Source organism: Mya arenaria, chromosome 3, assembly GCF_026914265.1.
Source record: "Mya arenaria isolate MELC-2E11 chromosome 3, ASM2691426v1".
NCBI classification, from domain to species: domain Eukaryota; kingdom Metazoa; phylum Mollusca; class Bivalvia; order Myida; family Myidae; genus Mya; species Mya arenaria.
Genome location: NC_069124.1, coordinates 34,641,402 through 34,654,518, shown reverse-complemented (window position 1 = coordinate 34,654,518; position 13,117 = coordinate 34,641,402). Strand labels below are relative to the sequence as shown.

At 35.0% G+C, this 13,117-nt stretch overlaps 1 protein-coding gene across 1 annotated transcript; it reads left to right on the top strand.

The window, feature by feature from the left end:
* The first annotated feature begins 3,886 nt into the window (after window positions 1–3,886).
* Window positions 3,887–11,536, top strand: LOC128228173 (cilia- and flagella-associated protein 53-like). Its single transcript, XM_052939331.1, has 8 exons — window positions 3,887–4,108; window positions 5,620–5,849; window positions 6,581–6,754; window positions 7,067–7,370; window positions 7,893–7,994; window positions 8,321–8,437; window positions 8,911–9,127; window positions 9,817–11,536. The coding sequence occupies exons 1-8, from the start codon at window positions 4,040–4,042 to the stop codon at window positions 10,137–10,139; spliced, it is 1,536 nt and encodes a 511-aa protein (XP_052795291.1). The 5' UTR covers window positions 3,887–4,039; the 3' UTR covers window positions 10,140–11,536.
* The last annotated feature ends 1,581 nt before the right edge of the window (window positions 11,537–13,117 follow it).

Sequence of the window (13,117 nt, the reverse complement as noted above, 5' to 3'; positions counted from 1 at the left end):
CTGTGTCCGCCCAAAAGTACACGAAAACACCATAATTTCAAAACAAATGGACAACAGTCTATGCCACGTAAAAAAACTTTTTTTATTTATTTTTAAAGAGTGTAAGCACTATCATTTTAAGACGTGTTCCGAAGAATGATGTTCATACTTACTTAATTAAAACCATAATCTTACCAAAATATTTTTAATTTATTAGGGGTATAACTAAAATACGAAAATAACGTTAATTTCGCGAAAATATGATTACTTAACTACAAAAATAAAGTCTATTTGTTAATAATTAATGTAATAAGTAATGTAACATCACTTATTAAGTGAATTATTAACATATTTTTTCATATAAATTTGACAATTCAATACAAATGAACTTAACACCAACCAAGATTGATTTGAAGAGGTCTCTCATTATTTGTTGATCTCAAAATCAATTAATGAGGGCAACAAATGATTTGTAGAATCTGCTCCAATTCTAAAAAATCGGTACTTAATAATAAATAATTTGAATCAATCAATTCAGTTGTTGAGAGCAATAATTCGGCTTTATTTAAAACAACGCAACACTGATATAATGATGATTTGAAGATATCTCCAATTAATCTAGGAGTAGGATTCCTATTATTGGTCCCAGCTCCAATTGAATAAGGTAAGTCTCTGGATTTATTTTGAGAAAGATCTAATTCATTTGAAGAGGTATCTAATTCAATTGGTTTTGATATATCTTCAATTGAATTGTAGAGCTCTCAAAATTATTATTTCTGATTTAATTGATCAATGCTATCATTTATTCGATTGGAGCTCTCTTTAACGGAATTTAAAAGATCTATAATGATTAAGAGATCTTCAAATATTTGAGTTTATGTAGATTTGTTTTCACATTGTTCATTTCGACTTTATTTTAACCTACACTTTTGAGACGAAATTAATTTAGACAATTCTTTAAGGCATCTATAAGCCTCGGAAAGTTTATTCCATAGCTCGTGAACCCTCACCAAAGTTCGGTTCTTGAGAGTTTTATTGTATATTTTAAATGCATTGCAACGATTAGTTCGTTTCGCTAAAGGGTTCTGAGGAAATAACGTTCTTTGTTAACTTTGTCATCATTTTGAATCATGGATTTTAAGTGTATGCATAACATCGGCTCTGTGACGTCTGTATTCCAGGCTAAAGTTAATTTAGCCTAACATAATATACCATTTTAAACGCCGTGTACCATGTTTGATTATTCGACACGTGTTTTCATATTACATTTTGGTATATAATATTGTTTGTTCTACATGTGTTGCCACTCGTTCCCCACAATGTATTGATTGTCACTCCATTGTTAATGCCAAGAAGGGTTTCGCCGGACTCACATACTATCCATACGGTGCCCGGACATTTTCGTAAATAATATCGTTTGTTCAATTTATGTTATTTTATAAAAGTGGTATATAACCTTTAAATGACCTTACTAATAGACAATTTAAATGATTAATATATGAGCGTAGGTCATTTATTAGTTAGGATTTGAAGTGATTAATTAAAAAAATAAAATACAGATTAAACGTTTTGACAACTTTTTTTTTATTTTTTGTCTTGGAACGAGCCATTTTTTTGCAAAAATCCATGGAAACCAGTTATATGAGACTGCTAACAAAAAATAAAATCGCAGATTTTTATATTTAAGTTCAAAAATTGATGTTTTATACATTTTTCTTAAACCGTAGTAACGGTTTAAGCCATAAAACATTAATTTTCGAACGGAAATATCAAAGTCTGCGATCGGTCAGCAATGTTATATCATTGGTTTGCAGATATTTACGCAAACATTTGCTCTTTCCAACAAAAAATAAAAAAAAAGTTTGTAAAAATGGCAAATCTGTGAGAGTGCAGCTCTTGCATGAGTATAGATGTATTGCAATCAAGCTGGGCTTGAAGACTTTTAGGATCAGTTGTGAACAGAGCAATATCATCTGCAAACATGCATAGAGAGAGCTTAGTTATATCATTTTGGGTTACATTTTTAAAATCTAAATGCTCCCGAATGTCATTAATAAACAAAATAAATAAAAGAGGAAATAAAGGTTCCCCCTTTTTCACTCCAAGAGATATATCAAACTGTTCAGAATACAACATATAATATTCATATCTGAAACACACGCTTTAACATTTGCATATATGGACTTAAGCATGGTTATCAAGTAACAGTAAAAGAGGTCTGGAGATAGAGGTTCCCCTTGTTTCACTGCAAGAGATATTTCAAACAGTTCAGAATATAACATAGTATTAATATCTTTAACACACGCTTAATATAACATTTGCATATATATACGAGATCTCGTATATAGGGAGTCCCGGATTTAAGCATGGTGATCATTTTACTTCTTATACCAGATTGAACTAATTTTATCTAAAGCACAGTACAATTGCTGTTTTTGAACTAAAACCTTTTGAATAGCAGTATAAAGTATATCAATACCAATATAAATGCATATCATTTATTCAACATGAAACGTTACAACATCCATAGCCATAAGACATAATATATGAAACAAATCATAAACCATCATGAAGAGCAAGGACAAAGTCACTTATAAGTGTTATGAATGTTTGTTTTGTTGGCCAATGGCGAAAATGTTCTTTTAGGTATTCTTTTCGTAAATTAGACTATTTCTGCTCCAAAGATTTCCCGGCTTATAAAATTGAATCCTGATACCACCGATAAACCACTGCGTTAAGCTTCGTTGTGTAATGTCAATCGGAACACCTCGGTCATTATCCAACAACATTGACAATCTATTTCGAAGCTTGGCGGAGATGGCCGAGTTGTTAGTTTAGTTTAAACATATTTATTTTACAACGATTGTGAAACAAGTTATTACAACATTATATTAATCACTCTCGTTGGCACGATTTTACGCGAGAGTGTGGTCTTGTGTTGTGGGGGAAACCGGAGAATCCGGAGGAAACCCACTTGTCCGGCTTGGTGACCACAAACCAAACGAGTTGTTACGATTGGTGTAACGGAAAAAAGTACCTGGTGCGTATGGGTAAGATAGGATTGTCCGAAGCGATCAGGCGGACCCGAGAATACAATGATTCCCGCCATGCAATACTGAAATATCTTTCACGTGCGCTTTGGTATATTTGATGTACCGATTCCGAGTAGCGGTGATCAGGCGGACCAAACTTTGACCGAAATGTTGAGGCCGCTCAATGATTCTCAACCATAAACGTGCTTTAGGCCATAGAAGCGTGATTTAAATAACAACAGTGAGTGCATTTGATTAGTTTAAACACAATGTTTCGTTCGAAGGATTCACATCACTAAATTTCCCGAAAATTCAAATAATTTATTTATTTATTTTCGCACAAAAAACGATCGAAATACGACAAGAAAAACTATTTTGTAAAATATGCTATCGATTAATACGGATAGATATGACATTGTTATTTAATGTCTCTGGCACACTCAGAATAATAAAACAGTTTACTGATATAAAAAAAAATATTAAGTGGGGTTTTCTTTCTTTAATATACACTTTTTTTTATATCATTCCAAATGAATTATCATTCTAAATGATACATTAATTAGGAAAAGGGGTTTCGCCGTCGGTAGCTACTGTATTTAAGCGAAATGTTTGTTTTTTTGCATATTTTAAATTTAATTTATACCCCTTATAAGAGTTTTTTTTCGGACAAAACATTACGTTGGTGTGGCCTTAACATTGATGATGATGATGATGATGATGATGATGATGATGATGATGATGATGATGATGATGATGATGATGATGATGATGATGATGTACTGGAGAATGCCTAGGTACGCAATGATGATGATACTCGATTTCCTACAAAAACATATTCGATTAAATTTTACCAAAGCCTGGATACCTGACGTCACTTCCTCGTTACCCGATATAAACATTGGACGGGTCAACCTTTTCAATGTTTTTCTTTGGAAAGTGAAAATCCTAATCTGAAAAGCCCTTTCGGAAAAAATTGTTTTGTTCATCAGAAAAAGCTATAAAGATATTCGAGGAAGTCAATCAGGAAAATGATGGTCTCACGCCGACCTCGAAGGACCAGGGAAGTCACTGGTCCAACACCATGTTCAGTAGCTATCGTAAGTAAACTGTACTTTTGCATTTCACTGCTTTTGCTACAATGCTGTGCAGGCCAGAAATAGCATAATGACACAGGGGGAGTGTGCTAGCTGCTCTTCTGCAGAGCGATTTGAAGTGTTCAAGCATCTGAGTGCTGTTTTGGGTTTATGTTGGTCGAAAGCTTAGCCACAAAAATGTGCGTTAAGGGACCTTTTTTAACATTCTGACATTCATCATGTTCTTTAGCGTAGAGTTGCCAAAGCAAAAAGCGTCAAAGACTCTGAAGCAGCTGTTAATATGGAATAGTCAAAAAGCTATACACAGCTTATGTTCACTGTCATATCTGGTAGTAGGATTTGTTACTGGTCCCATGCAGGTTCTATATACATGTAGTACCCGACTATAGATACATATTGAGTGGACTTGACTTGATCAAACAATTTTCCAGTTGGTTCCAATCTTCATCAATTTGCATGAAAACAGTTCCTATTAGTATACTGATCAGTTTGGCAGGTTTTTACTTGTAAAGCCTCAGTCTCAGAATCATCGAATGTTTATGTTTGAAAATCACTGTCACTTTTATTTTATTTTTTACAATTCTATTGTTTCTTATAGAGGTGAACTAATCACTAAATATTATAATATCTTGGATTGGAGAAAGTTCAGGCTGGCAAGCATCTGTGTAACACAGCCCAGCTGTGACCCTGCTTTTGTAGTTGTTTGTTATTAATCTTGAGGCTTGTCTTTGAACAAAATCGAGTTTGTCTATGTTATTTTGGAGACAAAGGTCCCAGACAATGGATGCATAGTTCAACAGTGATTCAATTTCTTGAGTCATATTTGCTGTTGCCAAAAGTCATATGGACAGTTCTTCAAGTTTCTGCGTAGTAGAGCCATGGTTATATTTGCTTTCTTTGTTAATTGATTGATCTGAGATCTTTAGAAAGGGTTGATCCGAGATATGGGTTCTCTTCAACTTGTTTCAATATATGTCATATAAAGTATAAAAATGAGAAAATTTGCAGATTGAACTCAGTTTGTAACAATTCTTGGCTTTGAATCTCATGCTCCACAGGGTTGCCCCAAGTCTTTAGTGACTAGAGATTTCATGGAGTAATGTATGGTCTTGGTCAGATTCATTTTTTTTTATAAAGAAGACAATGATCAGCGAACAAAGTGGCTTGTGCAGTTACTGACTGTGGTAGGTCATTATGGTGATGCAAGAACATCCTTGGCCCACTTTCTGGTGCCTTTTGGACATGAATGAAATTAAGTATCTGAATAGCTGTTTCAAATATTAAAACAAACCACTCTGAACAGAACTGTTATGGATTAAATGTATTCTCCATCAACTACTACTTGCATTTTCCTTGTTGTTTGAAAAAAGTTTCACTGTTAACATTGACTGAAATTTGTTAATTTTAGCAAACTTTTATCATGAGGTACATATATTGTCCATTGTTTTAAATGTTAACAGAAATTGCTGGTGCTGATGTTATTGTTACTAATTATCCATTTACCTGCCTTACAGATAGCCAGGCCACCAAACAAAAGGCCTCCAGAGCATCTGATCTTGGAACGCAGAAAGAAAGAAGATATGCTTGCAGAATATCAGAAAAATACTCAGTATATTGGAGTGAATGACTTGAAGAATGAGTGGGAAAGATGGACGGACAGGAAATACAAAATAAACACATGCAAGAGGAAAGTGGATTCTATGATGAAAACAAACCAATTCACAATAGAAGATAGACGAGAAAGGTAATTCTGAATTGATATATAATTTATCATGTTGACTCTTACACTGTTTAGGGTAAATTTAAAGCGGGGTTCTGCCTTACTCATACTGGGCTGTCCCAGGACCCACACCTTTGCTTTGATAGATATCATATTACATCATAAATGACGTCGCCATCACAAAATAATGTCATTAAATATTTATGATATATATCTAGTGTAATAACTATCCCAAAATTGTGACATTACGTCATTAATAAACAGCGATGAAAATGGCTGCGCTGTTTAGTGCCCCGTTATGTAAATATAAATAGATAAAGTCACAGTCATGGTCATTTAATAGAAATTTAATAAACTCATTTACTAGAATTGCAAAAAAACTCGCCAATGCTGGTTTTTTATCAATATTAGAAAACTTGTTAAATAAATTCCGTATTAAATGACCACTAATGTGAGATCCTTTATTTTTTAACAACTAGAAGGATGGACTCATGCTTTGTTTTAAGCTTGCCTTTGGGACTAAAATTTTCAAATTCAAGTGAATACCCTTATAAAGTTCATTTTGAAGGTAAAAAGTATGGTAGTGAGTTTAAATCATAAAGAGGAATACCCATATCATGATTTTTAAGTTCTAATAATTTATTTATTTATTTCATCTGGTATTTTACATCATAAAATGTTTGGTGAGGGGTGTTAATTGATATTCAGTCCATATACGTTGTTGACTCCAAATAATTCAAATTTTATCCAACTAGATTGCGGCAGATGCTACGGGAGGAAGAGGCTCAGTATTTAGCAGAAATGGAATCCAAAGAAGAGACAACCATTGAGAGACAGGCCAAAATGAGAGAGCGTGCTCGTTCACTGAAAGATAAGCGGGAACAAGAGAGACTGGCATATGTACAAGACAAATATGATCAACAGTTCAGGTTCGTATTTGATTGCCCCCCATGTCTGATTACGCAATTAAATTTCAATGAGGACAGCTGTTTACAATTTGCTCGTTTCCTGATAAGCATTGATTAAAAAATTAATCTAGCTTTTTATTTAAAGTAAGATCAAATCATGAAAAATTAACAATCAATGGTGAAATAAAGTGGTTAAGATGAAAGTAGATTTATTTGTTAGAGTTTTAAAGGAATATCAATCAATTGTCATTAAACATGCTCCTAAAAACTCAAAATGGATATCAATCATCATTTTTTTTTTAAACTTTAGTATATAAGGTAAATTTACTGCAGAAACCAATGTGAAGAGCTTCGATCTACACTGTCAAAGCGCCAGCAAGATGAAGTGTGTGTCGAGCGCTTGGAACAAATCCGTATCAAGGAAGAGATTGAAGCTGAACGTAGCCAGGAGGAACAGATGTATGCTCGCCTCTGGGAGGAGGACATGTTGGCCAAGGCTGCGAGGGAAGAACGTGACGCCAAGGCCGCGCACCAGAGGAACGCTGAGGTGCTTGCAGTACTCAGGAAGCAGATGGCTGCACTTGAAGCCACGAAAGAGGAGGCCCTCAGACTCAAGGAGGAGGAGGCTCAGCTTCTGGTATGTGTACCTCCAAGGCTTCATGGTTTTGTTTGTCGAGTCTGCTTGATATGATTTCTTTCTGTACTGTTTGTTCAAACTTTTTGAATATTTCTACAGTTTAAAGGCAGTCAAAAGCAACATTATTCTAAACTTTGTTTAAGAACCAATTTCATCACCACAATTTACTCACATTAGTTCAAAGCAAGAATAACTTTAATGATCACAGAAGCATGTTTCCCCAAATGCATCTATCAATTTTGAATCTTACCCATGTGATTTAGACAAACTGCGAATTTCCTTGTCTTAATCCCACCCCTGCAGCAGGGATATTTGGGAAAAGCCCTGGGACTGGAGAGGTTCCAGACTTGAAATAAAATCTGGCCAAGTCTATTTCCAGTGTGGCTGTCTCACTCAAAGTCCTGAATTATTATGAATGTAATGATTTAAGGCACTGGTATGGAACTAGGCCTGTGTGGCACAAGGTCCAGCATACATACCCCAGAAATCAACTTTAATTAATTTCCTCAAAATGTGTTACAGAGAGAACAGAATGCCCTACGAGCAGCTGAGGAGCAGAGAAAGCGTGAAGACAAACTTCGCAACCAGAGGCAGACTCGGGAGATGTTGGACCACTCACTGCAGGTATGTATCATTCCACTAGCCATATAAACATTTTTAAAAATTATTAATTTTTCAAGAATTTTTATTTTTTTGTGGTTCAAGAAAAAAAGAAAAAAAGTTATGGTCAACAGAGAAATTAATATGATTAAGCATTTTCAATAGAGGAAAAACTAAGTCCCCCATTTTGACAGTGCAGAATAGCAGCATTTTGTTGCCGTTTGTTTGAATTCATTCACAATGCATGGCAACTGTTATTAGTTATGGTATTTACATATAGAACTACATGTATTACATTTGCTATTGCTTATAGCTAAAATTTTAAACTATTGTGACATGCTCGTTTACAGTTGAAGATGAAGAAGAAGGCTCGCCTGGAACAGGAGGAGCTGGCGTTCGACCTGAAGATGCTAGAACAGCTACTTGAGGAGTCTCGCAACGAGGCCATGGAACAGGTGCAGAGAAAGGTATGATGGGTACCGTCTTCCATAATAAGGCTTTAAGATCAACAAGCTCAAATTCTTACACCACAACTTGCTAAACGGAATTGACTGGTCACCAGTTGTCAATCAATGATCATTTGATAAATAAAAGGATTGTATGAACATTTTGTAAAAGCCAGTGCATGTTTTGCAGCTTTTACTAGTTTCGGCTATTCATAGAAATTGGGAAAAGCTTTTATGCATACAATCTTGGTTGTAACTGTATGTCAAGATTTAAGCCACTTTATAGTTTAATGACTATATTTTAATGTACTCGGTAATGGGATTTTCTTGATTATAAATATGATTTGGAGAAAAAAACATTGCATAGCAAAGTGGCATTGTGGATGACCATTGATAATTGATGTCATTGTTGTCTAGAGAGGTAAGAAGCGAAAAATATTTTTACGTCTTAACTTAGTTTTTACCCAGAACTTAAATTTTTCTCCCCTGCATAGCGTGAGCTCCGTGAGGAGGATCGTCGTTACCGTGAGAACCTGGCACAGATCTACGAGGAGGAGCGCATTCGTGAGCGCGAGCTGGAGGCCCTCATTCAGCAGGAGGTGGAGCGCATGTGGCAGAAGCGGCTTGCCCAGTGGAAACTGGAACGCGAGGCCAGGAAGAAACTGATGCAGGACGTTCTTGCTATCCGAGCCCAGCAGGTCCAGGCTAGATGTATGTGTTGGTTTGTCTGTTTACGATATATTTAAGCTTATAACTGAGAAAGGGTTAGATGAATATGATAGGGATCTAAAAATGTATGTTTACTTAAGCAGCTTTTAGAAAGCAATGATTATAAGGTAAGCAATCCATCATAAGGTTGCAAAGATGTGTTAGTACATCTTAGAAATTAACATTGATATTATTTCGATGTTTAATTTATATTGATCAACAAATTGGTTATATTAATATATTTGCATGGCAAATAATATTAAATAACATCATAATGACATTACTATTATGATATGATATAGAAAAGAAAGGTAATAAAACAAAATTTTACTATATGATTATATACCAATTCATCAATTTGTTTCTTAAATAACATTATTCCTATATCCAAAAATAGCTCTAAACTGATGCCTCGGCTTAGATGGAACACTTTTGAACGTCGTGCGTTTACAGTTTTTGTTGTCATTTTGGTCTCAACCCTTAAATCTTATTTTGACTGGTTTACCTTAATTTTTTTGCGAATGTATATAAGCAAATTTTCCAAATTATTCACAAGTCAGTTGAATATATTTTTCTTTCAGTTAATTCGATATAATGCTTTTGCATGTGTCGATGTGTTATTCCTCATAGCATTGTTGAAAGAAAAGTAGATTTACAAATATTTAAAATTGTAATATATTTCTTTTCATCAGTGGTTGCAAATCATCGCAAGCAGGAGGAGGCCCAGGTGGAGCGTGAAGAACTGCAGAGAATGATCGAGGAAAATCGACGCCACGACGAGGAGGAGGCTGCTCGCAATCGGGAAAAACACTTGAACTACCAGCGAGACCTGGCTGGACAGATTGAACACAACCAGGCAAACGCCCGGGATCGGTTTGAGCGCGAGGAGAATGAATATTACATGGGCATGCAGGCTGAACGCGAGTACCAGCAACGTCTTAAGACATGCCTGGATAATCCCTACGATGAAAAGATGCACCCGATGAGAAGGGCAATGGCTCAAAAGTCAGCTTAAGCCATTTTTATGGATAAGCAGATGTTTTGCGTGAAAATAAAATATTGATAAAAGGAAATTTAAAGCTTATGAATATTTCATGTCCATGAGAACTTATTGCTTTTAAATGTTATGAAAGAATTAAAAACAGGAAAGATAAGCTTACAACTTTTGTTTCCATTTATTATAAATATTGCTTTTCAATGTTATGAATAATGTTTATGATTTTTGTTGGCAATTTTGAAGATTAACAAAAAACGTTGCTCTAATGCTCAAAGGATGATAGTTTGTCTCGTCTCATCAGTTTTGGGCTTTGATGTCTGTGATATGTAAAATAACAAAAAAAATTGATTTCTGCAATTATTGTGTATCATTTTGACTTTCATTTCAAGGAAATGACTCTGCTGACACTGCTGATTTTCATGTCAAAATAAACTGTGTTCCTCTTTTAGGCAAAAGAATGTTTTTGCTAGAAATAAACATTTTGTAGAATGAATTTTTACACAGTATTTCGATCTATAAATTGAAACCAGTATTTCGGAACTTATGGTAATTTGATCAAGCCTGATCAATTCATGATCATGTAGATCGAGATGTATTATTTGAAGAAAATATGAAAATATTGTTATAATGTGAATCTGTTGTTTTTTATTTTTGCAAACAAATGCATCTAAAATTATTGTGATAGCAGATATTTTTTATCTTTATCACTTGTCCTTACAGGATATATTTAATTTACTTTTTAAAAAATGCATATCTTGAGAAATATTTCATGATGGTTTTGGAATTTTAATGTTTGTTGTCACAGTAATTTCGGCTGTTTTTATGTGCAGATGTTTGGCAACATGTACTTTTGTACATGTATGTATATTTATGAATTTCTTTTTTGTTGACCTGTGATATACCTTATTAAAGTAAGCACAATAAAATATTAATACTGAAAACACTGTTACGTATCATTTTGCGTCTCGTTTGCTCAGAATTCAATAAGATATAATGCATTTAACCAGTTGAAAACCCGTTGGCTTGACATCCCAGGGACCCGCCAAAATAATTTGAGCCTCATAAATATCGAGCGAAGTGATAATGCCTGCACAGAGTAAAACAAAATCGGTTCTTGACATCCAGTTTGAGCCAACGAGGAAATTAAGCCAAGCGATATGAAGCCAATGGGTTTCGACCATACTTTTAGTTCAGGCACTTAAGTTAACACACCAGTCAATTAAGCACCAAATGATTAGAAACCAAATATGAGCAGTGTGTTTAAGACAACTAATAAGTAAGTAGCTTAGCAGACCCTGCTGGTGTATCTCTATTAAGAATTTTTTAGGGTGTTGTCCAGTTTCAGTGACACTTGTTATATTTAGCAGATTTTAAAACTGTAAACCTCGTTTGTCGCTAATAAACTCTTCAAAACACATGTTACTTGTTTATAAATGCAACACTTCACTGCTAGAATAAATGTGTAATAAACAAGGCAGAAATGTCATAATGAAATAAAAAGGTGCTTCGTTTATAAATCAAGCTTGAACCTAATCTCATCCTACAAGTTCTTACTGTTGAGGTGAGAATGATCTAATCGAATAGGTGTCCGTCTCTCACCAAAGGCGTTGTCGTTTTCAATAATGGCCACTCAAAATCAACACCAGTACCACTTTTTTAGTATGATGTACATGTATAGATAATCTGTCAAAGGTCAATGAAACCTCGTACACATGAAGGTCATCTGTCATAGGTCAAGGTTACCCCCTACAAGTGTATGTCATCTGTCAAAGGTCAAGTAACCTCATACAATGGTAGGTAATCTGTCCAAGTCAATGAAACCTCATACACATTAAGGTCATCTGTCACAGGACAAGTAACCTCATACAACTGTAGGTAATCTTTCACAGGTAAATGAAACCTCCTACATGTCAAGGTTATATGTCACAGGTCAAGGTTACTTAATACAAGTGTAGGCCATCTGTCTCAGGTCAAGAAACCTCATACAACTGTATGTAATCTGTTAAAGTCAATAAAACCATACACATTAAGGTCATCTGTCACAGGTCAAGGTTACCTCCTACAAGTGTATGTCATCAGTTATAGGTCAAGTCACCTCATACAAAAGTAGGCACTCTGTCCCAGGTCAAATAACCTCATACAATTGTAGGTAATCTGTCACAGGTCAAGTAATCTCATACAATTGAAGGTCATCTGTCACAGGTCAAGGTTACTTGATACAGGTGTGTGCAATCTGTCTCAGGTCAAGGCTACCTTATTCAAGTGAAGATAATCTGTCACGGGTCAATGAACCTCATACACATTTAGGTAATCTGTCACAGATCAAGTTACCTCATTCAAGAATAGATAATTGTCATAGGTCAGGGTTACTTTGTACAAGTGAAGGTAATCTGTCACAGGTCAAGTAACCTCATACAAGTGTAGGTAGTCTGTCACAGGTCAATGAAATCTCATAAACGTTAAGGTCATCTGACACAGGTCAAGGTTACCCGATATAATTGTACGTAATCTGTCACAGGTCAAGATTACCTCATACAAGTGTAGATATTTATTCACAGGTCAATGTAACCTCATACAAGTGTAGGTTATCTTTTACAAGTAATGTTTACCTCATACAAGTGTAGATATTCTGTCACAGGTCAATATTACCTCATACAATAGTAGGTAATCTATCACAGGTCAAGGTTACCTCACACAAGTGTACGTAATTTGTCACAGGTCAAGGTTACCTAATATAAGTGTAGGTAATCTGTCACAGGTCAAGGTTACCTCATACAAGTGTAGATATTCTGTCACAGGTCAAGGTTACCTCATACAAGTGTAGATATTCTGTCACAGGTCAAGGTTACCTCATACAAGTGTAGATATTCTGTCACAGGTGCCCTTTTAAAACAAGAATCTATGAGATGACATCATTCGAAAGCAGTATTCCAGATCCTCTGTCACTGATGCGGATCATACATAAGTATGCAAGAAGGGCTGTAACGGAGGTGAGA